This window comes from Mauremys reevesii, linkage group 10 (assembly GCF_016161935.1).
Source record: "Mauremys reevesii isolate NIE-2019 linkage group 10, ASM1616193v1, whole genome shotgun sequence".
In the NCBI taxonomy this organism is placed as follows: domain Eukaryota; kingdom Metazoa; phylum Chordata; order Testudines; family Geoemydidae; genus Mauremys; species Mauremys reevesii.
The window spans coordinates 52,101,552-52,128,921 of NC_052632.1; the positions used below are offsets into that span (position 1 = coordinate 52,101,552).

The window sequence follows — 27,370 nt, forward strand, 5'->3', positions numbered from 1 at the left end:
AGGGCGGCTTACTAGGCTGTTAACCTGGGAACCCCAGAGGCCTTGCCTGCACTGAGGAAGCACACACAACCCCCAGGGGCCTAGGCGATACCATGGAATGGTGCCAAAGCCAGTGGGAATCACTAGCGCAGATGTGATCCCGCCCCCAGCAGTGCCTTGAGCCACCTTTACAGTGGCCACTCCAGGAGCCACCAGAGCCGGCCCTCGGTGGGAGTTGTTCTGTGTGTTTCTCTTGCACAGGGGGCTGCTGAAACGCCAGTGGGGAGAGCCGCTCAGTCTCCAGCTGACTCCCTGGGCTGCACAAACCTCCATGTCCCAGCCTCCCCCCAGATAAGCCTTGGGCTAGGCAGAGCCAACCACTGCAGAAATGGCCACTCCTGTGATTTGGAGAGGGGAGGGAATTTGTTGGACTCCTCAAAAAGATTAAATAAGCATCGGTGCCCTGGGGGCAGGAAAGGCTTGGGCACAGTGGGGCAGCCAGCTGGATTTCCCAGGGCTTCCCTCCAGCATCTAGCAGTGAAAACTGTTCCTGTTTCATACGCTAATAAACCCTGCTAACGACTGACTGTCATCTGGTGTTAAGAGAGGAAGGAGGAGCCTGGGAGAACTAGGGATACCGAAATCCTGCTAATTTTGGCTCAGAGCCTAGCGAAGCGTCTGGTGCTCGTGTGTTTGCATTGCATCAGGACTCGCTTCCCGACACTTCGGGCGCGAGGTTCATCCAGGGAAAGGAATTCACCTTATCAGGCCGGCCTGCGGAAACAGGCCTGAGCAGCCACTGACAGCTCCCCCATTACCCCTCACTCCCCACCCCTCACAGAGGAGATTTAGATGAGGCTTTTGGTCTCTTTAACAGAAAGAAATCTTGTCAGAGCATCGTCTGACTCATGTACTGGCCAGGACCGAGCTCCGTTCTCCAGCCGGCACAGATCGGGCCAATCTCCATCGCTTTTTTGAGGCAGGAACTTTGTGTTCTGTTTGTACAGTGCCTAGTCCATAACTGGGGCTCCCAGGCTCTGCTTCAATACACATACGTAACTGCTCGGTATGGAACGCTCCCCCGCCGTAATCTCAAAGTGTTTTACCAACCTGGGAATCTGAGGCAGAGCTGCACAGTGGGGAAGTGGCAGAGTTGGGAATAGATTCTCCACTTGGTGCCCTGACCCTTGGACCATGCTCTCACCCTAGATGGTGCAGATCTGCCACCAGTTCTGCTAATGGAAATGGGGTTTGGTGACAGATGCTACAGAGAGGGCAGGCTGCCTTGGGCTAGAGGGCCCTTCGCCACTAGCTGGCCTGTCCATGTTCCCTCCAGCTCACAAGGGACCCACCGCCCTTCCCACCTGCTGGCTGTGCAGAGCCACTGCTCGGTGGCAGCTAAGTTTGGTCACAATTCCGCCTCAGGAGCCACATCAGGGAAGCCACCCACACAGTTGGTGCGAGCGGCATCTCTTGGGGCAAACTGCCAAGCAGTGACTGGCCCTGCAGACGTAGCACCCTGCTCAGCCAGAGAGGGGGTCCCTTGCATGGGCAGAATCTGCTGCTGGGGAAGCTGCAGCGGCCCGGTGAGTGCTCTCCCCGCCCCGGAGATAGAGAGGGTTCCCGTGTCCAGGGTGTGCTGGCCGGTGCTTTTTGCCAGCGTTAAATTGGTGCACCCAATTTGAACATAAATGGAAAGCTGCAGCAGTCTGTTAAAATCAGAGACTCACTGTAGCTCCTGTGGGGCTGGGGCTCGAGGAATTAAAGAAAAGGGATAAAGAACCCTGACAGCTGGAGTTCTCCAAGAGCTTAATTTTTTCCTCCTAATTACACTGTGAGAGCCAATTTTTTGCACAATAGTGAAAACTCAATGCACGCCCCACCCAGCCATCACCACTGCTCTCCCCACGATAACCAGACTCCTGCAAATCATGGGAAGCTGTAATTCCTCCTAAGGACACTGGCCCCCTCCTCAAAGCTGGAGTGGTAACTCGGTGTTTCCACTTCTCGGTGCTGTAGGGAGACGCTGACGTGTTGGTCTGTGCCTACAGCCTTAGCATCCCTCACAAGCCGGATGCAGCTAACGCTGTACAAAAGATTTTATTTTTGTACAAAAAGCATCTTCCTTCATCTATTTTACAAAACAAAAGGACACAGATCTGTGTTAGAAAAGAGCTTTCCCAGAAGAAATGGGAAATAACCATGTATAAATATTCTCTAAAAATTCTTAAAGCTTTAATTCCCGGGTGGTTTTTTCCTTCAACGCACTGGGAGAGTAAGTCCGAGAGTCCCTGCACCTCTGGCTGTGTGTGTTGGGTTTTTTTCCTTCCTTTCCTGCTTTTCAGGTAGAACTACTGAGGAGTCTGTTATCCTGGGCAGCACTTAGCTAAAGGAGCTTTTGTTACCAGCACACTGAGGCCTCTTAACTAAGTCACACATCTTTCTGTGTAGCGGTGGCTAAAAACCTTCTCTCTGGACACACAGCAGGGCAGCCAGGGAAATGCAGGCACTTAGTCATGTGCTGAGCAGATAAATTACAGTGTCTACTTCCTAAGTGTATAAGCCTCTAGGAAAATTGCACATTATGTGGGGTTTTGTCTTAATTTAAGTTAACCCTCAATGTCCCTTGTCCCATGTGGAACGTTCCCTGGGTAGTAACAACGGTCAGCCCGTATCCCGTCCATCCAGGCTCTGGGACTTGTGAATGGAGACTCTCTCACGGTCTCTCTTTTGCTCTAGAAATAAGACGGCTTGACCGCTGGGCTGTTGTTGTTACTGGGGTAGCGTTGGTGCATCAGAGGGACGTCGCATTCTAAGCCGTTCAGCACCGCCACGTTCTCTGGCAGCTTTTGACTGTGGGTCGCTAAGTCTCTGTTTTCCAGACATGTTTTCACCCCTTCCAGCTCCAGGGGGCTGGAGTCCACCCCAACATCAGCATGCGCCTTAGCCCGTCGGTGCCGGAGATAGTACGTGACTGCTGTCACAGCAATAACCAGCAGCAGCACAGCAGCGAGCGCTGGCACGATCATGAGCGTCAGGTTGCTGTCTTTGCTCTGGGTGACGGGCAGGTGCTGCTGGTGAGTCCCCTGCACAGCAGTGTGGGCCTCGATGCAGAACTCCCCTTCGGAGGGCTTCTCCCCCAGCGGCCCAGTGCAGAGGTGGTAGGTGGAGTTCGGTCTCAGCGCGCGTACGGTGTATTCGGAGAGCGACGTCGGCAGGCTGAGCGTGACCGGCCGCTTGTCGGGCCCGGACAGGTTGCGGTAGGTCAGGCGGATGCCCTTCAGCTGATCTTTGGCCTGTTGATAGTTTTTTAAGTCCACCGTCAGTGAGGTGCTGCTGACCTGCTTAATGCTGATTTGCTTGCTCTGCGTGGGCGCCTGGGTGATGGGGGGCAGGGTTGTTCTCCGGATCTCGGCCTCGCAGTACAAGCCCGAGAAGCCGTTGGGGCACTGGCACTCCAGGTGGTTGTGCGCGTCTAGCTGGCAGGTGCCCCCATTTAAGCACGTCCGGGGAGGGCAAATCTGCATCTCGGGGCTAGTCGGCCCCTGCGCAGCCGTGTGTGGTGCGCGCGTAGAGCTGTCCTGCCGGGGTGCGGACTCATGAGTGGGAGCAGCGAGGCTGGGCTCCAGCGCAGAGTGCCCGCTGCTGGTGAGGAGCACGGCTGGCTGCAGGGAGGTGGTTCTCAGGGTGGGAGTGGGGGTTGGGGTGGCAGGACAGCCGAAGTCTGCATATTCCAGGTGCTGGAGGAGCTTAGCAGCGTTCTTGGGAGGGAAGTGGCACCTTGTCTCCTCGGACCTCCTGAGCGTGACATGGCTGGTGTGTAACCAGCGCCCAAACCAGCTCAGCTGGCAGAGGCAATTGAATGGATTCTCGGCCGCGGTGATGGCCCGGAGCCTGGGGAAGAGGCTGAAGAAGTCCTGGGGGATGGTGTTGAGGTTGAGGTTGCTGATGTCCAGCTCTTGGAGGTTGGGCAGCTCCCCGAAATTCTCCGCCTGCAGCTGAGCGATTTGGGTGTTCCCAGCCAGGCTGAGCCTGGTGAGGCCCCGGAGCCGCCGGAGCACCTCCGGGACTCTGCCCAGCGAGTTGTCCGAGATGTCCAGCTCGTGGAGGTTGTTCAAGTTCTGAAAAAGCTCCTCATCCAAGCTGCTCAGCCCCAGCCCTGCGATCTTGAGAGACTCTATGTTCACCGTGTGAAAGGCACCAGCTTCGATGGTGGCAATGCCGTTGTGGCTTATGTCCAGCAGCAGGAGCTTGGGAAGGTTCAGCGGAGGAACTGAATGCAGCTGATTGTTCTGGAGCTTCAGCTCCAGCAGGTTCTCCAGCGTGTCCAAGGCAGCTGGGTGGATGTGCTGGATTCGGTTCCGGTCCAGGTAGAGGCGCTCCAGCAGGCGCAGCCCGTGGAAGGTTTCGTTGGTGATCTCACGCAGCTGGTTGGATGACAGATCCAAGTTGACAAGGTTGGTGAGGGGCTGGAAGACATTCCTCTGGAGGCTGGAAATCTTGTTCTGGGAGAGGTCCAGCTGCTGCAATGCCGGGAGGCCCCGGAAGCTGTCGTCATGGAGCGAGGTGATGCCGTTCTCGAAGGCGTACAGGTAGGCTGTGTCCAGTGGCAGGCCACTCGGGACGGTGTGGCTCCTCCGGGCCGCACAGAACACAACTTGTGGCTGGCTGCACTGGCAGCCTGAGGGACAGCCCTGAACCCGGGCTACGGGGGACAGAAGCAGCAGCGTCCACAGGATCAGGTGGTCCATGCTGGACTCTCTGTAGAGGGAAAAACCAGAGAAATGTTACCTTCCAGATGACATTGGGGGTTGGGAATCAAGTGTCTGACCCCATCACATTTCTTCTGACATGTCTGTAAGGTTACAGTCAGTCTCCATACCCCAAGGGGTTATTTGGGCAGGGCTAGGGTGGGCGAGGTAGGGCAGAGAGCTGCTCATGGGGTCATGTCTGCAGATGGTGTGTCATGCAATAGCAAACCCCTGAGAAATCTTGGGAGGGAGCGAGTCATATTGCTGGGCAGCAGAAGGTGATGGGCTTAGAGAGTAAAGCCACAGAACTTGGATCTGGATTTCAAACCCTGCCCAACCCCCATTCATGGACCCAAACACCCTCAAATGTCGGGGTCCTTTTGGTGTCATTCTGGTGCCCCATGGGCAGCAGCTTGAGCCCTGCTGGGGGAGCAGGTTCTGCTGGAGAACCCAGCCTGCAGCAACCTCTCCTGCTGCAGCCAGCACGACACGCTGGATTTCCACCCCACGGGTCAGTTACTGCAAAAGGCTCACGCAGAAAGGCTTTGGCTGGGTTTCCCGTTGCTGATAAGCGACCTGTCTTAGACTGGCTCTGCAGTGTTAAGGGGGCGATGCTGGGCTCCCCTTCCTCCCTGCACTCCCCTTTCCTTTAGCCCAGCGAGGATGATTCTGATGAAGCCCGACTTGGAGAGGGATGGGCGCATACAGGTGTGAGGAAGAGGGGCAGCTAGAGAGAGCCATTCCCTATAGGGACCCAGGCTTTTCTTACAGCAACTTCCTCCGGTTTCCATGCCTCGGGCTGCCACATTTACTGGCTGTCAGATGAGGCTGGATTCCTGCAATTCCAGCTGGTTTACCAGTTCCTCGCCTCGCTGCTCAGGCCAGAGAGAGCCAGCCCGCTGTCAGCAGGGGATCACGCACTGCTGCAGCTATATCTAGACTGGGCCATCGGTACTGATGAGACTTCTGCCAGGCAGAGGGTGCCCAGGCACTTAGACCATCCCCCTCCTTTCTCTTGAGGGCTCAGTGGCCCATGGCTGGGAAACCGCCCTGCTAGGGGTCCCTGTGGCAAGCCAGCTGCAGATGAAGCGTCGTGCAGCCTTGCAGGATCAAAGGGTCCCCATGGTGCGCAGGCCCGGCACAACTGGGAGCGTTCAGTGCCATCTGCAGCTCCTGGCTGAGCAGGGGCTTTGCATGTCTGACCACAGGCCCCATATCGGGACTCCTGCCGTGCTGCATCACTTTTCCTGAGCTATTGCTCATCCCTTCCTGGTTCCTGGATTCCCTTAGCGACCCCACTCTCTGGACTATTCTCACCTGCTTGCTCTGGCCGCCAGCACCCGCCATCTAATGTCCCTTCCCTCCCCGGCTCGCATTCAGAGATCCAACATTGGGCTCTCAAGGCTAGGTCACGGGTGACATGCTCCCAGCGTGCAGTGTTTGAAACCAGCCATCTGGCGCAGTGCCGGCTGGCTGGGGACAGATCCTTGCTCCGCCCCTTGGAGACCTCAGCAGGATGAGGCAGCTCCCCTGGCAGCCTGCAGTGCGGAGCTGCGGAGAGTCTGGCCAGCCTGTGCTGGAGCGTGCCTGCCATGTGCCAGCATGCACGACCAGCCCCCCATCCACTCCTGGGGCCTCTGGGACTGTGTCCTTTGACCCCTGCACAGCTGAGAGGGCTGACAGGCCCCCTTCCATCCTCCTGCCCAGCTGCCCTGCCTTGGCATCTCCCAATGTGCAATATCCGTGCATCCCAAGGGGCTTCCCAGGTGGTCTGTGGGGGTGGCGCAGTGGGAGCTGGCTCGCTGGCTCAGTACAGTGGGGTTGATTTCTTGGCTGTCCATACTCAGGCCTGGGGAGTTGATTTGCAAAGCGCCAGCGAAGACAAGGCAGGACAGTCTCTCCTCCTCACATGCATCTCACCACAGCCCCATGTGCGAGATCAGCAGGGAAGAGTCTTGCCTGATGCCATGAGCGCACGGTACCGTTCTCACTAGCAGCCAACATGAGCCTTACCCACGGAGCGGGCACTCAGCCCTTGCTGTCTGACCCACTGGCTGCCTTAGTGTCCCTGCCTGAAACAACCTAGGGTACATTTCCATGCCACAGTGCAGCGACATCGTCCAGGACAGGGAAGGGTCACTGCTCCTCCTCCTCTTCCTCCCGCACTCCCTGTGCCCGTCACCTGAATAGTCCCAGTCCCCGGCCCTGCTCCCTTCCAATCCAATCCCACACATCTCCTCAGCTCCCTCTTGCTGCTAACGGCACACCCCTGGTTTTGGCAGCTTCCTAGCACTGTCATCCATCCCGGCATGGCTCGGACAGGACCTGGCTGTTGGTGGTACTTGGCTGGCCCATCCCAGTGTTACTCAAAGCTTGGGCTCCCTCGCAGGGGGGCTGGGGGAGAGGGAACATTTCATCCCAGTGACTCACATCCTCCAGCGCTCTCTTCTGTGCAGCAGGCTGAGCTCCAGGCACTGGGGACCACAGTGAGGGCCGTGCTCTAGGCTGTGGAGCGACTAGGGCTCTGAGCTTCACCTCCCAGCCTGGCACATGTCAAATCTTCCCACTGGGCAATGCCCACAAGTGCCAGCCATCGCTGGCCCCCGGGCACACCAGCTCTGGTCGCTGCTGGAACATGCCAGCGGGGGAGAGGAGCACTTGCCCCTGGCTTCATGGCCCCCTGCTTTCCCCTTTGCTGCCATCTCCTGGAGTCTGCTGCCTTCGCCCTGCAAACAGATCCCCTTAGAATAGCCAGCAAAGGCTCTGCCCGTCCCCTGGATGCTATGCTGGGCACAGCCTGGCACTAGCATAGACAAGCACTGGAAGGGCCAAGGGCCACCACCTCCGCAGCCATCTGAAATTCAATGTGTGGATCATGCCATCTTGACTCTGACAGATACACCAAGCCCAGTCCCCAGGGGAAGGAGGAAGCCCCCAAGGTCCCTTCCTACATACATGAGTTGTGGGGAGGAAATTCCAGCCCTTTGCATATCAGCAAGAGTCACCACAGACCCTCTAGTTCCCTGGATCCTCTGAGATAGGACTGGGAGGCCAGGAGCTGCCCCCTCATCCCTCCCCTGGCTGCTGGAGGGCAACTCACCCAAAGCGCAGCTGCTTTCAGCCCTGTCCCTGACCACCCGTCGGTATCAATGGGCAGTGCCCTTCCCGCTCCAACCAACAGATCACCCCAGAGGAGAGCAGCCCCAAGCACTACCGCTGGGCATGGCTGCCACCTCCATGAGCAGGGCACAGTCTGCACTCAGGAAGGGAGCTGCTTCCCTGCCTCATTGCTTCTGAAAGCTCTTTAATCACCTGCTGGCTGTCCCTGGGCGCCCCGGCGACTGCTTTCAGAACGCTCACCTTTTCTTCCCCCGTCTCTGACGCCAGAGCAGAGCTGGTCACACAATTCCCATGCAGGAGCCCAAGCGCTTGGGACGGCCTGGAGAGCCCAGCTGACCCATTTCCCCCTCCTCCCAGCCCATGTGCAGCCGGAGCCCCATTGCTTTGGTCAGCGCTCCTGGATCTGCCCCGAACTGTCAGACGTCCAGCAGAGACGGGAAGAGCACTACAGCCCTTGACATAGTCACTAGGACAGAGGCTGACTGGCTGCTGTGGAGCCAGGGGGCAGCAGAAGCACCGTTAGAGATGTTACAGGGGAAGTGGTGGCTGCAGGATCCACCCCCTCAACACACTGGGGCATTTCTGAGAGGTTTTTTTTACTGTTTCCAGAATTATTTCTGGGCCCACAGAATGGCATCACATTAGGGGATGCCAAGAGCTCTTCCTGCTGGGAACTCTCCAGCAGGTGCCATGGCTGTGTGTGTGCAATGCCACAGGGGAGCCAGGCGTTCCTTACGCTCTGTGCCAGTGCCTTCGAGCTTGGCTCTCTCCAGCCAGAGCTCTGCACTGCAGCCGGGAGGGTGCTCGCCACACCCCCTGCGCCATGCTCACACTCAGACTAGTGCCTACTTGTCTTCTAGGCGAATGTATTGCTTCTAAAGTGACTACCCCAGCTAGGGTCAGGCATCATGCAGACAGCCACTGTCCGGTGCCCCACCCACACAGTTCTGCCAGTGACTCTGGAGCCAGGGCCATGCGATGGCAGCCTGAACTAAGCGTGTTCCCCCTCGGGACTGTGATGAGAAACCACTGTACTCTTGCCTTGTGACCCGACTACGGTGAAGTGGCAGTCGGCCGACGGCACTGAACTCCTCCGTGCTTTGCCATCCCGCCCAGCCCCTAGCTGCAATTCCTCTGCCTGGGCTCCTTGGCTGTTGTTATAGGGAGAGAACACAGCAGGGCACTCTCCAGCGAGCAATGCACTGGCACCCCCACTGACTGCTGTGAGGGCCAGGGGGCTTGGCTGATCTCACCTTGTTCCTCTGCCTCCCTCACTGGAGTGCAGAGTAACTGTCAAAAGCCTCTTGCGGTGCATTGCCCAGAGAGTCCTGCCCACGGCTCCTCAAGAGCCCTGTGACCGTCCTGCCCTGAGTGCGCCCGAGTCCCTCTTGCTCATGCTGGGCAGGGGCTAGCAAGACCTCGTGACTTGACCTCATTACTCGCCCTCCACACCTCTGGGCGGTGTTTTCAGCCCAGCACTTGGAACAACTGTTAGAGGCACCATTCACTGCTGGATTCCTTCCACCCAGAGTCCTGGCAAGGCAGCTCTGAAATCCGGCCATGCCTTAAGTCATTGCTCTGGGTGGGAGCATCCAGAGGCAGTTGGGAATGCAGGGAACATCCCTGGGCCTTGTTTAAGATGGAGCACAGAGTCTCCACTGGATTTCACCGAGTGAATCCTGGAAGGAGCTCTTCTTGCCCCCCTGGAGAATGGGCTGAGCCCTGCCTATTACCCTGGGCACCCACTCTGTAAGGAGCTGCATGTTAGAGCAGCTGACCTATGCTGCTCCCCCACTACTGCCCTGCAGCATCTCAGCTCGGGTTGCGTTGGAGCTCCCTTTCCGTATCCTGCTCCCCACCCCCAATATGGCTCCCCAGCACCTGGCTCAGCTGTCTGCAAGCCGGAGGGGCAGGAAATGGGCAGCTGAAGCTCAGACTGTCTCTGTGGTAACAGCAGCAGATTGCCGAGCTGGAGGGGGGGAAGCAGCTCATTGGCACGTCTCTTGTGTTTGCCCAGTGGGTGGCACTAGACCGAGGAGCAAGGAACATTGCAGCCACTTGGGGCAAGCTAAACACTAGCTAGAGATGGAGGCGCACGCCAGAGTGTTTAGAGAGGCTGATGGCATGGCTGAGAATGCTGCGAGGTCTCTGCCATTACCTGATATTTACACTCCAGTAGCACCCACACTATACTAGGTATCTGGCACCTCCCCAGTCCCTCTGCCCCATGGAGCTCAGGTTGTTCCTCTCAGCTCCCGGCAGCTGGGGGTTAGGACCCTGGCCCGTGGCTCCAAAGTGAATGCCTCAGGAAGGCTGGAGGCATTTGCCAAGCTGTCATCGCTTGGTTATTATTACAATTAGATTTATTTGCAAGAACACAAGTAGCCTCCACAGGAGCTGCACTTCCAGACCCTCTGGGGATCCTTTCCGGCCAGCCTGCAAATTCAGATTCTTCTCACGGGGGTGTGAGCTTGGGGGCGGGGGGGGGGGAAAGAGTCTTTGTAACTGGTTTGCTGTGATTGGTCTGCCTGGTATCCTACCCTTGGTAAGGGCTGCCATGGTCCCCTCTCGTCCTGTGTGTGGCGCTGCTCTCCACCCCTTGGGCACACCTTCCCATTCTCTGCCCCTCAGGCAGATGTTCCGTTCTACCTACGGCCCACAGGGAGGAAATGGAGACTGGTGGAGGAATGGTGACAGGCTCCAAGCACATGGTTGAGTTTTGCAGAGGACACTTTGGAGCAATCAGACTCCATGACAGCTGTTCCCTGCGGGGAGCCCATGGGGGGGGAAGGAACACTGAGATGCCCCCGTTTAGCCATCCTCACCCAGGACATGGCCTGGGGGGAGCCAGCAGCCTGGAGGGAGGGTGCAGCCCCCCAGGGAGCCAGCATACACCAAAGCACAAAGGGCCACTGGGATCACAGGGTTCTCAACCTGTCTGTCAGTCCTTTTAATAAGAGGAGTAATTACCAATTGTGGGGAGGGGGGGAGATCTTCGTAAATATCAGCAGAGCTGGCATGGGCTAGACAGGCTCCAGCCAGGTAATAAATTGTGGAATGTGCAGCTGGGCTGGGGGAGGGGGGCTGTGGTTTGCAGTCCCGACAGCCCAAAGAGCCTAGGAGGGGCTAGCAGAGGGCTACAGGGCACCAGGCCAGGGCCAGAGCTGCTCATGGCAAGGCCCGACCATGGAGAGGAAGAGGCAGGCTGCAGGAAAAGCGCTGCTGCTAGCCAGCCACACTGGCCCCGCTGCCCAGAGAGGGGGCAATCAAGCTCCCCCCTGCATCACAGAGATAAGGAAAGGAGGCAGCTAGCAGGAAAAGCTCCAGGGAGGCAGGGGGGCCTGAGCTGTTCCTTTGGCCAAGCCCCATGGGATAGCATCAGGCACTCCCTGGCCTGTCTCCTCCCTCCTGCTGCCCTGTGATCTTTTACCTGCTGATGCCTCCTGTGGCCTGGAGGCTGTGGGTAATGAGAGCCAGCTGTGGCCAAAGGAGGCACTGCCAGGCCAAGTTAGCAGTGGAGGGTCCTGTTGCATTATCAGCAGCAGGAGAGAGGAGTGGGTCTGCCTTGGTGTCCCCTCCTCCCTGGGGATTGGCCGGTCAGTGCTTGGCCTTCCCCCAACGGCCTGTTACAGAGCAGTGGGGAGCCTGCCTGACACGGGACTGACCCCTGCCTCCACCCACCCCACGACCAGCTCTGCCTCCCCCCTAGCCAAAGTGCAGGGTTCCTCTGACCCAAGGCTGTGCTCACAGCCTCTCCTTACTCCAGGCACCTGCTCCAGGCCTGACCCAGCAGCACACAAGTGGCCACTGCCAGCTGCAGCCAAGCACGCCCAGCCTGCAGCCTCACCAAAGTCATTGTGTCTGAGATCCTGGGGGAGTCTGTGGCCTTGGCACGGAGATAAACCACTGGCAGAGCACGAGTGGCGCTGCTCTGGCTGGAGGGGCGGGGGGGGAGGGGTCACACAGCTGATAAAGATGGTCCCCACTGCCTCATTCAAACAGTCGCCTTGCTGCCAGCATGCCCTAGGGATTTGCTTTGTACAGCGTTCTGGGCAGGAGCAGGCTCTTAGTGCCCACAGGCAGGATTGCTGTACAGGGCAGACAGGTGCTGTGGAGTGGCCGCTGCAGAAAGGGGTAAGGTGGGGGGGCTGTAAGAGGTGGGAAAAGGCTGTCTGAACTCCCCCCCCCCCACCTCCATGTCCTTCTCCCCAGCTGTCCTCTGCACTCCCCCCAGGGGCAGCTCCTGGCCGGTAGTGCTCTCCCATCCTGGGGCTGCGTGGCCCATGGCATGGCTGTGACTAGCCCAATTCACAGCTGCAGGCTTTGGGCCCTGGGCAGGCAGCCTGCTGTGCAGGGCAAAGGCTCCCTGCTGCTCGCCTGGCACCGGGCTGGAATTTTAAACCCCTCGGTTGTGGCCACAGGTGGCATCTGTTCCCAAGATGTGGGGACTTGAAGCAAAGAGGAATCCAGCACTTCCCCTCCTGCTTCAGCTAAAGCTGGCCTGGGTGGAGCACTGAGCCCCAGCACCTAGGTCCCCCCGGTGAGGTAGGGAGCACCCCCAAAGAATGGCTCCTGTTAAAGGAAATCTTCTACCCTCGGCACCAGGCAAGGGCTGCGGCTGCAGGGACAGGACTGTCCTGCTCTGCCGCCATCTGACACTCGCTCACAGCGCAGCTGGTCTGTAGAGCTGCCTGCAGCTAGGCTGGGCACTGCACCATGAGGTGCAGCCTGTCAGCAGCAAGGGGGATGAGCTGGCACTGAGATGCCTGGCCAGGGAGCACCATGCTCAGAGCAGGGCACTGGCCCCCCAGTGAACTGACTGGAAGGTCAGTGTTTAACCCAGGATAATGAGTGACAAGGCACATATCAACCCCAGGGCAAAGCCCTCTGTGTCATACAGCATAACCCGCATCTGAGCTGCCAGCAGAGCATTGACCCAGCACTGCCTGCAGCTCACTGGGACACTGCTTGCTTTGGGCCAGGCCTGTGGGGACAGCCTAGCAGCAGGGATCAGGAGCCCTGCCAGCTCCTGTGCCTTCTTGGGGCCTCCATTCCCCCACTGTCAAACAGGGATAATGCCGCTTTCCTGCCCAGCGCAGTAATGCTTGTCACATGCTTGGAGATCCCCCGGCAGCTGGCGCTAGAGAAGGGCAGAGCGCTGGGTGGCTGAGCTAGCCAAGCCAAGCGAAGCTCAGACCACAGACCTGCAGTGCAGCTGGGGCCAAGCACAGAGAACTGGGGCTGTACCTGCAGCAAGGAGGCCAGGGTGGATGAGGCTTGTGGACTTTCCTACCTAGCAGCTGTGGGTGCTAGTCCAGACCAAGGAGCCCTTGGCACTCTTCAGGGCCCCTTGACACAGCCAGGGTCTGTGGGTGGGAGGCTCTCCCCCAGCATGTACCCCCTGGTCCCGCTGCCAGGGGAGGGGGCAGCTCACCATGGCTCTGGCTCTCTGCAGGGAAGCTGTGCTGTGCCCAGCCCTGGGAAGTGGGGAAGGGGGGAAATGAGTGGCAGGGGGCAGCCCTGGCTCTGAGGGGCACTGGTTCAGCCCACTGGTGCTCCCAGCAATGCTCTCTTGCCCAGTGAGGGCTGCAGGCAGTCGAGTGCTCTTGGGAAGCACATAGGGGCCTGGCAGGGCACCAGAGCAGGCGTGCTGCCAGCACTAGGGTGGGAGTCAGTTTTGAAATGCCAGGGTCAGGTTTCGCTGACGTGTCTGGCACTGCGGCCAAGCTGCTGACTAAACTGCTGTCCCTTTAATTGTGTGGGCATTTCTTCCCCACGCTGCTGGGTCAGGACCAGGCTGCCTGGTGGCTTTGCCCCACCCATGCTTAATTGTGGACTGAAGCTCTCTGCCACGAGCCCGCCCGCACCCTGAGGGCCAGGCAGGGACAGCTTCCTAATTGCACTTCCGTGTGATGAGTCCCTGCCTCACCCTGCCCTTTGTATGCAACCTGGCAAAGGCTGAGCCAGTGGCTGGCATCAGGGCCCCTCCCTCCTTTACGTGGTGACCTGAATGGGGTCACCTGTTCCCCCTCAGCTGTGTCCCCTCCAGCCCAGCTCTAGCATTGAACAGCTGACTAGGTGCATGGTGCTGGCCATGGGCTGCTGCTAGAGGCGAGCCCCTGGGCTAGTGAGGCAACAGAGCCCAGCCTGTGTTCCCCCCACAGGGGCATGGCTGAGAGAACTAGACAGCCGGAGGTCCTGGGCACAGTGGCACTCCATCGCACAGTGCTTGCTAAGTGGAGATGCTGGACCCTGAGGGGTTAACCATATCCCAGAGAAAGCTTGCTGGCTTAGCACTGCTCAGACAGGCTTACACCTAATAAACGGGGGAGACAGGAAAAGGGGGGCCCAGCGAGGAGCCAAATGGGATGGAGACAAAGCCCTGCTTCTCTGGGAGGCATTAAGCTGCTAATGCTGGCAGCACGCTTGCTTTGCCACGGGCCCAAGTGAACACAGCCGGAGCACTAAATCCAGCCCAACCTCCCATCCTGTGGGCCCACAGCATGGAGACTTGCTGGATTGTTCATCTTTTCCAGCTGTGTGTGGAGCTGGGCCCAGGCAGCCCAGTTCCCTGCCAGCCTGCCTGGGTGGAGGTTGTTTACTTGGTGACCGGACTGACCAGGAGGGCTGTACCGAATTCACTCGCCTTGGAGACAGAGCCCAGCCGCCCCCTCACAAGTTCCCTGCCTGCTGTACTCCTCCACTGCCCACAGGCTTGGAGCAAACACCCCAGGCAGCTGAGTGGGGTGGGACTGGCTTGCAGCTCCCCTCCATGCAGCTCCTGCGTACCCCGGCCAGCACTAAGGGATGCTAGAGAGAAGCCTTGCCCCATGGTGCAGGCACAAGGAGGCACTGGGGAATGGTAAGAGGCAGAAAACAAGGGGTTTTTTGTTTGTTTTTTTTAAAAAGACAAAAGTGTGAACCTGGGGAAGTCCCTGCTACAGGCTGTAACTCAAGGATACATATTGCAAGTGGGGTAGGCAGTGATGCGAGCTTGGATAAACCCCCAGGCCTCCCATCCTCATGCTTCCAGCTATAAATTGACTGCCACTGGAGTCAGGAAGGAGTTGCTGTCTTGGTGCTCTGTAGCATTCAGATTTTCTTAGGCAGCCCAGGGAGGGGCACATCCTCGCAGCCAGCCCCATGCAGGTCTCCCCATAGCCCCAGAGCAACAGACTGTTCCTAGGGTTCCTCTCTTGAGCACTCGGCCAGTTGGGGGCAGCTTTAATCTTCCCTGAGGGCTTCCTACCAGCCCTACTGAATGGAGACTGCCTTGACTCTGTCCATGGGGCTGCATTCTCTGGGCCTGCTCCCCTTCCTGGCCCAGTGACTGTGCTGGATATCTGCATGCCCCCAGGCCTGAAGCTCTCAGGCACCTGCAGCCCCCACCAGCCCTCCTGGTACAGGGAGGCAGGGCTTTGCCTGGTCTTACAGATTGGGGTAAAGCAGGGCTGAATCTGGCCCTAAGATTCACCTGTCTCCCTCCAGTCCTATTGCCTGGGCAGCCTGGCACCATGCCCACACATGTAGAACAGAGCAACCCCCTGCTGCCTGGAATTGGTCCCCCATTTGCTTCTTTCCCCAGGGGAGCATTGCTGTACCCTCCCTCCTGGGCACAGAGCAGCCTTCCAGTGCCTTGGGCTCAGCCTGACCTCAGGTGGCAGAGGGCTCCCTGGGGTGCCCAGAGCAGCTAGAAAGCTTTAGATTTCCCTTAAAGCAGCCAGCACAAGTCTGGCCCCAGCCAGGGGCGGCTCTAGGCACCAGCAAAACAAGCTGGTGCCTAGGGTGGCAAAATCTAGGGGGCGGCAAAAGGCTGGGGCCCCAGCTCATCCTGCCGCTGCGAGCCGAGGAGCAGCCCATCCCCTGCTCCTCGGCTCCTGGGGGGGGGGGGGGGCGCGGCAGGCTGGGCCGGCGGACCTGCCGCAGTCATGCCTGCGGGAGGTCCACCGGAGCCCCGGGACGACTGGACCTGCCGCAGGCATGACTGCGGAGGGGGCGCTCGTCCCGCGGCTCGGTGGACCTCCCGCAGGCATGACTGCGGCAGCCTGCGAGCCGCCGGACCGCGAACCGTCCGCAGCCGCGGGAGGTCCAGCCGAGCCATGCGGGACCAGCGGTCCCTCTGCAGTCATGCCCGCGGGAGGTCCGCTGCTCCCGCGGCTCCTCCCGCGCATGACTGCTTGGGACGGCCAAAAAGGTAGAGCCGCCCCTGGCCCCAGCTCATCACCACACTGTCTGCATGCCTCCCTGGTGGGCATTCAGCACCACAGCTCCCCTTGCCGGGTGCCTGTTCTCCTCCCCTCTCCCCAGGGCTGCCAGGGCAGGGGCTGGTGTGGAATTCTGGTGACCCAGCATGTGCACGTGCACATCACGCCACCTGTTAGTGAAGGCAGGCAGGGAGGGTACCTGGCACTCAGGGCAGAGGTCTGAGAGGGCCTGGGGAAGCCACTGCACAGCCTGGTCTGGCTCACTGGCTGCCCACTCTGGCTGCATTAGCCAGCATAGCACGCCTGTCCAAAGAGGGGGATGGGCTGGCTAGCATGGAGCCACTCCTGGATTGCCCAGAGGACTGTGGCCCCATGGCACTGTGAGCCCTCAGAGCCTGGCTGAGAAGCTGAGGGAGCTGTGTGGACTCTGATGCGCTGTTACCTGCCCACCTCGGCCCATAAGCTCCCAGCACCACTGGGACTGTGGGGGAAAATGGAGCAGGGCTGTGCCAGGCCCAAGGTCCTCTGGGCAGTACCAAGGGGACAGACTGGGGGATGGGTCACTGTGGGAGCAGCACATACAGCCTTGGGGTGAGCCTGAGGGAAGAGCTGGAGCAAAGCAGGCTGTGCAGGTCCTCCCCACCCCTGGTCCATGACTGTCCCACCACAGCACCTGGGTTGGGTTTGGCTGATGCAGGCTGGGAGGGGACAGAGCTCAGTTGGGGGGGTTCTCAGGGAGTACTCAGAGGGCAGGGAGGCAAATCCAGAGCCCTAGCATGCCCCTTCTCTGCTGCTTGGCCCCAGGGGTGCTGCCCCCCAAATGGGATGGCCAGTTCTGTCCCTTAATTCTGCTGCCCTCGGTCGCTGCAGCATCCTGCCTGCCTAGCAGGTGCTGGGTTTACACCTCATGTTGTCAGGGCCCCTAAATGGCACAGCCAAGCTGGGCCCCCTTGTGCTGGGCACTGTACCAACACCAGGGCCCAAAGAACTGTGTAGCCACTCACCCAGCCACTCCCTCACCCCTCTGTGCCAGCCCTCTGCCCCTGGCTTTAGTTAGCTCCCTACCCTCCTGTTTGAATCCAGCTGCAAATGGAGCATTGAGCAGGGGGTAGCATCAGACAGTCTGGCAGGACAGACTGGTCAGCTCTGCCCTTCCCATGCCACCTCCCTGGCTGGTTTAACCCTTTGTGCTCAGAGGAGCAGCAGCTCACTGCCCCTCTGAACATACCTCAGTTGGCTCCACCCCTTCCCTTGCCCTCTGTTCCTGTGTGGCCTGCCCCCCACTCCCAGCCACCTGCACAGGGTTTGTAGCAGTGGGAACAGCCTCCTAAAGCATGTGTGCCCTCCTCACCCAGCACCTCAGCCCAAAATATGCCAACTTAGGGCCAACACCCAGCAGCCAAGCACTACGTTCTACGGGTTGATGCAGGGGACTGAGCTTGTGCCCGCTGGAGCTCCTGCATGACATGGGGCGGTGGCCTTGCCTCTGAGCAGCACCAGCTTCCCTGCCAGTGTGCTGGAAGCCATCAGCCTGGGCAGCAGTGGGGCAAGTTGCCCCAAGCCCAGTGGCACCTGTGGTGTTTGTTCAGTGGCACCAAGGCCTTGATGCCCTGGTGAGGAGTGAGCCTGAGGGGGCAGAAACCCCCTGGAATCCCCACCCCAAGCTAAACCAAGTCTCTCCCACTCCATGCTCATCCCAGGGAGGCAGCAGCTGGCTCGAGCGTGCCAGCCTGGATTTCCAACACTCCTGTTGCAGGGATCTGCTGTGCCTACACATCAAAGCACAGCTGGGCCCAGTTCCACCCCTCTCCCCCTGCCCCAGGACAAAGGCAGTCAGATGCCACATGCAGCCCTTGACCCCATCCCCGTGCACAGCCCCTTGGCCACAGAAGCCTTGGCAGGCAGGCTGTAATTAGTGCACATAGCTGCAACCCATAATTGGGAAGGGCACTTAGTGGGCAGCCAGCCTTCCTGTGGCCAGAGAGGGAGAGACACTCCCAGAGCTGCTGGGCCTGGAAGAGCCACGTCAGCCAGTGGAGTTCAACAAACTGGATCATGCAGGGTCCTAGATGGCACCAAGGACTTATCCCTCCTATGCCCCATCCCCATCATCTATCCTGGGGAGCCCTCAAGGTCTGCATCCTGCCCAGGGCTCCAGCCCCTGGTGGTTTTAACCACCTTTTAGGCACCTGGGGTGTCAGGGGGTTGGTTCAGGCCTATCTCCAGTTTAAATCCTTGGGATCTGATTCTGCTGCCTCCTACACCACTAACTCCATTGGCTTCACTGGGGTGACTCCTGATTTACACTGGGTGAACAGAACACCCGCTGCCTCCCACTGGACAGTGCCTGAACTGCAAGATAGTAAGAGTAACAAGTGCAAGGCTGGAAGGGCCCTTGAGGGGTTGTCTGCTCCATCCCCTACACTTAGGCTTGGTCTACATTAGCACTTTTGTCAGCAATATTGTTGTTCAGGGGTGTGGAAAAACCCCACCCTGCTGCCTGACCTAAGTTTCACTGACAAAAGCACCGGTGTGTACAGCACTGTGTCACTGCTGCCACTCGTGGGGTAACTATGCCAGCGGGAGAGCTCTCCCCTGCCAGCATAGTGGTGCTACATAGGAGACCTTAAAGCAGCGCAGCTGTAAGGTCTGTAGTGCAGACGTGGCCTTAGACCGACCCCAAGAGGTGTTTGTCCAACCTGATTTTGAAAACCTCCAGTGAGGAGGATTCCACAACCTCCCTGGGAAGCCTGTTCCACAGCTCAACTGTCCTTTGACTTGGACAATTTTTCCTAACATCTAACCTAATCTCCCTTGCTGCAGACTAAGTCAATTCCATCTTGTGCTCCCCTCAGTCAATGTAGAGAACAACCTTTTACTGTTCTCAGGTGTTCCCCCGCCCTCCCTGCAGCCTTCCCTGAGACTAAGCATGCCCAGTTCTTTCAGCCTTGCCTCATAGCTCATTTACCAAACCTCTGATCATCATAGTTGCTTTTTCTGGATACAGACTTGAGGCCAGAAGGGACGACCATATGATCCTGTCCTCCTGCACAGGACAGCCCACAGACCCATACCCAGCCCCTCCTTTAACAGACCCCTAACCTCTGGCTGAGTTACTGAAGTCCTCACATCATGCTTTAAAGACTTCAAGTTGCAGAGAATCCCCCATTAACTCTACAGTAGAGCCTCAGAGTTAGGAACACCAGAGTCATGAACTGACAGGTCAGCCACACCCCTCATTTGGATCCAGAAATACGCAATCAGGCAGCAGAGACAAAACAAGCAAATACAGCACAGTCCTGTGTTAAAGGTAAACTACTAAAAACAAAAGGGAAAGTTTAAAAAAGATTTGACAAGGTGAGGCAGCTGTTCTTGTGCTAGTTTCATTTAAATTAAGGTGGTTGAAAGCAGCTTCTCTTCTGTATAGTAAAGTTTCAAAGCTGTATTAAGTCAATGTTCAGTTGTAAACTTGAAAAGGACAACCAAAATGTTTTGTTCAGAGTTATGAACTCCTCAGGAATGGAGGCTGTTCATAACTGAGGTTCTACTGTAGTTCAAACCAGCAAGTGACCTGTATCCCATGCTATAGAGCTGGGGTGGGCAAACTTTTTGGCCCGAGATCCACATCTGGATATAGACATTGTATGGTGGGCCCAAGGTTGGGGTGTAGGCTCTGGGGTGGGACCAGAGATGAGTTTAGGGTGCAGGAGAGGGCTCTGGGGTGGGGCAGGGCAGGGGGAAGTGAGGGCTCCAGCTGGAGGTGTGAGCTCAGGGGTGGGGCTGGGGATGAGGGATTTGGGGTGTAGGAGTGTGCTCTAGGCTGGAACGGAGATTTGGAGGGCAGGAGGGGGGCTCTGAGCTGGGGCAGCGGACTGGGGACTCTGGACTGAGGGTGTAGGCTCTGGGGTGGGGATGAGGGGTTTGGGGTGCAGGAGGGTGCTCTGGGCTGGGTCTGAGGTTCAGAGGGCAGGAGGAGCATCAGGGCTCAGGCAGGGGGTTGGGGCACAGGGAGTGGCTTGGGGTGCAGGCTCCAGGCAGTGCTTGCCTCAAGTGGCTTCTGGAAGCAGTGTCATGTCTCCCCTCAGGCTCCTAGGCAGAGGTGCAGCCAGGCAGCTCTGTCCCATCTGCAGGTGCCGCCCCTGCAGCTCCCATTAGCTGTGGTTCCTGGCCAATAAGAGCTGTGGGGGTGGCACTTGGGGCAGGGGCAGCATGATGGTGAAACTTGGTCCAATTTAAAACCTAAACTTAATGATGAACAAATAGATATAAACTGGCCTTGCGTCAACACGGTCTCAAATAACTCCTCTCCCACCCTGGTATTTATCCCTCTGGTACGATTGTTCTATAAATGCATCTCCCCTCAGTCAGTTTGGTGAGGCTAAACAAGCCAAGCTCCTTAAGACTCCTCTCATAAGGCAGGTTCTCCACTCCTCTGATCATCCTAGTAGCTCTTCTCTGCACCATTCCAGTTTGAGTTCATCTTTCTTAAACATAGGGGATCAAAACTGCCCGCAGTATTCCAGATGGGGTCTCACCAGTGCCTTGTATAATGGTGCTAACTCTTCCCTGTCTACTGGAAATACCTTGCCTGAGGCACTCCAGGACCATGTTAGCCTTTTTCACAGCTGCATCACATTGGCAGCTCAGTTATCTTATGATCAACCAACACACCTAGGTCTTTCTCTTCCTGTCACTGCCAGCTGATTCACCCCCAGCTTGTAGCAAGTCCTTGTTGTTAGTCCCTAAGTGCATGACTTTGCACTATTCAGTTTCATCCGGTTTCTATTACTCCAGTTTTCAAGGTCACCCAACTCTCTTTATGATATTCCAGCCCTCCTCTGTATTTCCTTTGTCTAGAAAATTCATCATTGTCTCAAAGATCAGGTTGGTCTGGCACCATCCATCCTGTGTGACACCATGTTGTTTTCTATCCCAAATTACTGTTTACCTCGTTGTCTTTAATTACTCTTTCAAAAGGTGTTCTTAGACCTTGTATACAATTGAGGTCAAATTAACAGGCCTAGAGTTTCCCAGATCACTTTTCTTAATTCATATGCTCCAATTGCAATTCTCCAGTCTTAGGTATGACCCCCAAGTTTAAAATCCTTCCTATTGGACTTGCACATTCACATGCCAGTTCCAGCCTCTCCCCAATTTGTTCTCCTCTTCAAAGAGCTTGAGGCCTGTGATCAGTTGCTCTCCATGCCCACCAGGGCAGGGTGCAGAGAGCTGGGCAGGGCTCGGATTATGAGCCCAGCCATTTGAGCCGAGGAAAGAGGGCAGCAGGAAGCCAGAGGCCTTGAAGCAGGGAGCTGGCTCTGGAGCAGTGAATGAGAGCAAACCTAATGTCAGCACATCTCCAAATCAGGGGTCTCCCCCAGTCCTTCCTGGGGCACCCTGCTCCTGGGTTAGACACCTAATGAAAGCTGCTGCCTGTCTTAGCTAGAACACCCCCATGCTCAGCCAACCAAGCCTTCCAGCCACACTATGCCCCTCACCATCTAAGCTGAACCTTATTTCAGAAGCAGGGTGTTGCTGCTGCAGGTTGGAGGAAGTAGATGATGGACTGGGCTAGGAGGTGGAGCATTCCAGCTGCTCACTGCCAACACACTGGCAGCTCAGGTTCTCTGGAGTGAGCATGCTGGGTATGCGCCTGTCCCTCATGAGGGATCTCTGCAGCACAGCCCTGCCACTCAATGGGACCTGGCTGAGAGCTTAGGCTGGACTGGAAAAAACCTGACTCTCAGGCTTGGGTTGGCTCTTTACCTCCTGGGTGGACGGGTCACCTGCTCCTGCCAGCCACTGCTACCTCACTATGCAGTGCATGCCATGGAGGGAGCATGTTGGGAAGTAAGCAGCATACACAACCAGCAGGGGCAACAGCTGGTGTGGCAGGGCAGCACTGGGTCAGGTCAAAAACAACTCAACCCTCTTGGCCAGGCTTGTGCCTGGTTCAAGTCTAGGTGGGGTTTAAAAATTCGGCCTGAGCCGCCTTCTACTCCACAGGGAGGCCAAGACCACCTTTGTGCTGGAGGAGGGGGTGCAGGCAGTGGTGGGCTGTGGCCGAGAGGGGTACTTCTTTCCCTGGGTTCCAGGTCCCCCTTTAGGACCAACACAGCAGGCGCTCAGCAAGCCTGAACTGGTCTCACATCTCAACCATTTGCATGTGCCAGGCTGTGAGCTTGGTACAGTCTCTCCTGTAGGAAAGCTGTGCTGGGCACCCTCCTCTTGCTGGGCATGCATTTGCCAGCTACCTGTTGCTAGCTATGTGTTTCTTGGCCCCTTGGGCTCCCCACCCCCAAGCTTCACAACCAGATCCTGCAGGCCCCTGGCCCAGCCTGGCCGTGTCAGGTTGCAGGCACTGCTCCGCCTATCGCTCCACTTCAGTGTGTGCCCTGGGAGCAGGCAGGGGGTCAGGCTTAGCTACTTAATCCCCCTCCCCTTCATCCCAACCACCTCCTCCCCCACATCCCCCTTCTCACTTAATTAAGTCTCTGAGGCAGCCCCAAAGGAATGTGTGGGCTGTTTATTGCATTCCCTCCAGGCAGCAGCAGCAGGCCAGGGGGGCCTGCGTGGATCCCCCAATCCTCCTTCCTGGCTGTAGAGTAGAGAAGGGGATTTTCCATCCTGTCTCAGCAGCACACTGCCCATCCTTTTACTAGTGCCCACCCCCCACTGAAGGGCTGACCCAGGTGCTGGGAGTGACAGAAACCAGCAGGGCTGCTTTCTTGAAAGCAACATAAGCCCATGAATGCAAGGGAGGCCTGGCTCCAACACCCAAACCCACCCACGCCCTCAGCACCGTCTGACACGCGCACGCCCGGCCAGAGAGCTCCTCGCCAAGCAGCCACTAATGAGAATTCCGATCCCATGACTCCAGCTGCTTAGCTGGGCCTGAGCCTGGCAGGTTTGCTCCAGGCTGCGCTGGGGTGGGAGGGAAGGAAGGGTGCTCAGCAGGTGAGCCAGAAGGAAGAAACCCCAGCCCAGCCAGTGAGTCGCCTAAGCTGGGAGTTACATCAGGCCCCAGGATGACCCAACAGGGTGACAGAGGGTTGTGTGGACTATAAAAATAGTAATTAACCAGCTGTCATCCTCAGCACAGGAAACACCCCACCACTACCCTAGGCAATGACTGGCCCACTCAGCAGAGAGGCCATGGAGATCCACAAGGGGTCCCCCTCCAGGTCAAGGCCCAGGCCCATTAGCCAGGCAATGGAGGGGCACTTCCTGTGCCACATGGCACCAGCTGTGGGTATAGGCAGACGGGTCAGTGCTACCCTGGCTGCCTGCAGAGTGCACTGAGAACTAGCTCAGAGCAGAGTGCAGAGGGCTCCTGGCATGCAGAGCTCCATGCAGGAGCATGGCTGGGGGCCTGTGGTGCTGGGGAACTGCTTTTACAGTGACCTAATGCTTTCTTCTTGCTCCCACCCAGACCAGGCTGCCTCAAGCATCTCCCCCTGCCCCCCATGGGAGTGTTAGCCAGCCCCACCCAGACCAAACACTCAGCTATATGAAGTTCAGCCCAGCTGTAAAGGGAAGGAGCCTCTTCCCTGCTGGGCACAGCCTTGTGCCACCAGAGGCTGGCATGACCCAGCCATCCCCCATTCTAGAAGCCTGCACTTAACCAAGCACCTGGGCGGAGGTCCAGTAAAATCCACAGGGCCAGGGCTGAAAGGCTGGCTGGCCCTGGCTCCCAGAACCTGGGGACAGCCAGTGGCCCTTTCCTGAGGGATTAGTGCTACTCAAGCTCGGGGCTTGGGGGGAGGGTTGTTTCAGGTGATCTTCTGCCAGTGATTGTGCCCCAGATGGGATGAGAGGACCCATTTGCTGTCAGCACCTCTCCCCAGCATGTCCCAGGGACAGGCCTGCCCCTGTGTTGCTCACAGCCCTGCTGACAGCTATGGGCTCCCCATGACTGTGGAAAACAGGGCCCTGGCATGGTGCCACTGGCCGGAAGGGTCTGTGTGGCTGGTAGGCCATCTCTGCTACAGAACCAGGCAACGCAGTCTGAGCTTTGGTTTCTTTACAGATGTGTCTAGCCCTTAACCTTGAGAGCACAGCTTCCTGCTGTGCCCTGCTTGGGCCCAGCCCAGTGCCACCTGCAGTAGGCTGGGGCAGAGCCATTTGAGGCAATATCCTGCTGTGGGGTCACACACAGCACTGCATCATGATACACAATCCTAATGCCAAGGCTGCTGAGAATACTGGCTCCTTTGAGCATCCCTCCCCCAGCTGTTCCCAGGACAGCCCCACCACTTGCTGTAAGGCTCTGGACCCCCTCCCCAGCACATGTTCCTGACCCTGCACTCCTCCCCCCCCCCCATGCTTCCCAGCACCAGCTCTGTGCCCCCCTCTGGCAGAGACAAGGGGCCTTGCTGATAGGTGGCTCCCTGGGCTGGAGGTAGGCCAGGAGCAAGGGAGGTGTATTCCGCCAGCTCTGCGCTGCTGGAGAGAGTCCAGCCAGGCTGCTTATTAACAGAACCCCTTTCCTGTGTCTGACACTCTATTTACAGAGCCTCCTGTGTCCCACTAGCAAAAGAGAGAAGAAAATAAACACCGCCAGGCAGGGAGGGCTGCCCCCGCCCCACAGCACTGCACCCATCACTGCTACAAACCGCTCTGGAAACCACCCCTTAGCCCCCACCCCCATACAGCCACCTCCTCTGGCTCAGAGAGGTGACAGGCCACACGGGCTTTTCTTGCAGCTGAGATACTGTGCAGTGTGCATCTTGGTCACCAGCACTACAGCCTTGGCCACTCTCGCTGCCCACCTTCTCTTCACTCAGACTCAAACCTGTGTGCACCCTGGCTGCTCTGTCCCACAGGCACCTGGGTGGGTTAAAGTGCCTGTGTGCTGTTGGGAGGGGCATGCTCAGCTTGGCCTGGCCTTGGGAAATATTGCCGTAGAGGCCGCTCCATTCCTCACATCAACAAGCCACCGGCTTCAGCATGGAGGGGTCCATCTGCCCAGGGAGCTTCGGCCCCAAAAGACTTGTGGCCTCTAGGCTAGGGAGTCAGTAGATTCCACTAGGCCAGAGCTCCAAGCCTGCCTACTGATGCTTCAACCTCACATCACCTCCTGCGCCTCCCCAAAGCCACCCTGGCATCTGCCAAGGGTCCTGGCAGAGACCCCCGTGCACTAGCTAAGGGCCAGCACGGACTGTGGGGCTGGTTCCTCTGTCCACCTAGCCAGGGCGCTATGGGGAGCGCCCAGACCCAGGGCAGGGCCACTGCGCTCAGGGTCTGCCCCTCACGCGGCGCTGCAGGGGGGCTGATTGACTCCCCACTTCTTCCTTGCGTCTAGTTAATAATTGGGCTGGCCGCGGCTCGGCCTCCAGGGAAGCTGGCTCCCGCCGCGCGAGGGGCCCGCCCCGACTGTTCGCCGGCAGCCAGCAGATCTTATCGGGGCTCGCAGTCTATTAAGCTTTACAAGTCCCTGTAAATCCGATCGCGAGATGCGGTCGCTGCGCGTGAGGGGCTGGCCCGGCTCCCTTGTGCTATTAGCGGGCGCTGTTCTGCTCCGGGTCCAGGTGGGGAAGGCGGGGAGGGGCTGGCCCGTGTGACTGTCCCCTGGGTATAGCAATGCCCCCCCCCCCACACTGCCTTCGGACCTCTATTCGGCGGGGTCCCCGCTTCCTCCCGGCCGCAGGCTGAGCCCTTCCCGCGGGTCCCCCGACAGCCCGTGCTCGGGGAGCTGGCTGGGGTTCGTCCCCCCTAGGTAGGGCCAGGCGGCGAAGGAATGGAGGGGGGCTGCGGGACCCCCACCGCTCCGCATAATGCCCTCGGGACAGGGGATCTGCAAGCTAAGCTGTGCCCACTACCTGCCTGGATCGGCAGCACCGTGGGGCAGCTCAGCAGCTAGCTACGGCGAGCTCCTGGGCCGGCCCCTAGCCCCAGCAATGCCGGTCTCCCCGGCAGCGCACGGCCCGTGGCAGGGCCCCCTCACCAGCGGGCCAGCTGCTGCAGCCGGCGCCCCGGCTCCCCGCCCCAGGTACCCACGGAGACAAAGGCCGGCTGGACTCACCCGGAGCGGAGCCGAGCCGCTGAGGGAGAGCTCCGGGCGATGCAGCCTCCAGGTTGACCGACCGCAGCCAGCGAGCGGACCCGGCCCAGGGCTGCGGGCACCGGCTGCAGCGCCTCGCACCCCGGCCTTTGCACCGCCGCTCGGAGTTCCAGCCCTAGCCACCGCGCGCCGCCGGAGCCTTTAAGGGAAAGTGGGCGGGGCCGGAGGGCGGGGCCCCCGGGCAGAGCCCCTGGATTGGCGGCAGCGCCTCCGTGAGAGCGGGGGCGGGGCAAGGGATGGGGGGCTGGAGCAGTGTGTGAATGGGGCACTGCGAGCCATTGAACCAACTGTGACCCTATGTGTGATGGAACCCTCCCCCCCATCCGTGCTAGCCCCAGGGGTCAGCCCCATTCTCTCTCTCACACACACACATCCTGGTGTCAGCCCCGATCTCCCCCCCACACACACATTCCAGTGTCAGCACCATCTCCCCCTTCCTCCCCCCCCGGATCCCGGTGTCAGTCAGCCCCAATCTCCCGCTACCCCAGGTCTTGGTGTCATCCCCAATCTCTCCCCTGCCCTGCAGATCTGCAGATCCCAGTGTCAGCCCTGATCTCCCCACAAGATCCTGGGTCAGCCCTGATTTCCCACCCTCCCCACCCCGATCCTGGTGTTTGTCCTGTTCTCCCCCTTCCTCCCCCCCCCCCCCCCCAGATTCTGGTGTCAGACTGGATGTTCCCCACCCTACTCCCAATCCCGGTGTCAGCCCCAATCTCCACACCAAGATTCTGGTGTCAGCTCTGATCTCCCCTCCCCCCAATCCCGGTGTCAGCTCTAATCTCCCCCCAGATCCAGTGTCAGCCCCAATCTCCCCACTAAGATCCCAGTGTCAGCTCCAATCTCCCCCCCAAATTCGGTGTCAGCCCTGATCTCCCCTCCCCCAGATCCCAGTGTCAGCTCTGATTTCCCCCACCCCCACCATCTGGTTCTGGAGTGCCCCCAGGGCAGCCAGCCCAGCACCCCTTTATTATGAGTATAGATGGCAGTATCTGAGCGAGTGAGCAGGGTGCGGGGGAAGGAAGCCAGGAGGAGCAGTGACTGACTGTGCATGAGGATGCTGGGCAGGAGCTGGGCGCTTGGGCAGCGCCATCTAATACGTGGCAGCCTGTGGTAGCCAGCCCTGGCCCCGGCAGGCATTTGCTCTCGGCACACACACCAGCCGGATTAACATGGGCAATATTTGTATAACTGGTCGTGCCAATAGCTGTCGAAACTGGATTGGAATGTACCTACTAGGACCATACAAAGCAAAC

At 58.5% G+C, this 27,370-nt stretch overlaps 2 protein-coding genes across 2 annotated transcripts in view; one reads left to right on the top strand and one right to left on the bottom strand.

The window, feature by feature from the left end:
• The window catches only part of LOC120372874 (coronin-7-like), a 176,262-nt gene that overhangs the window by 108,959 nt on the left and 39,933 nt on the right, over window positions 1-27,370 (top strand). The gene's annotated exons all lie outside the window — the stretch shown is intronic.
• Window positions 966-26,220, bottom strand: VASN (vasorin). The gene is made up of 2 exons (XM_039490330.1): window positions 26,079-26,220; window positions 966-4,740 (listed from the first exon to the last, which is right to left on the bottom strand). The coding sequence occupies exon 2, from the start codon at window positions 4,728-4,730 to the stop codon at window positions 2,715-2,717; it is 2,016 nt and encodes a 671-aa protein (XP_039346264.1). The 5' UTR covers window positions 4,731-4,740; window positions 26,079-26,220; the 3' UTR covers window positions 966-2,714.

Coding starts and splice junctions, on each gene's coding strand:
- VASN (XM_039490330.1), bottom strand. CDS start 4,730: ATGGACCACCTGATCCTGTGGACGCTGCTGCTTCTGTCCCCCGTAGCC.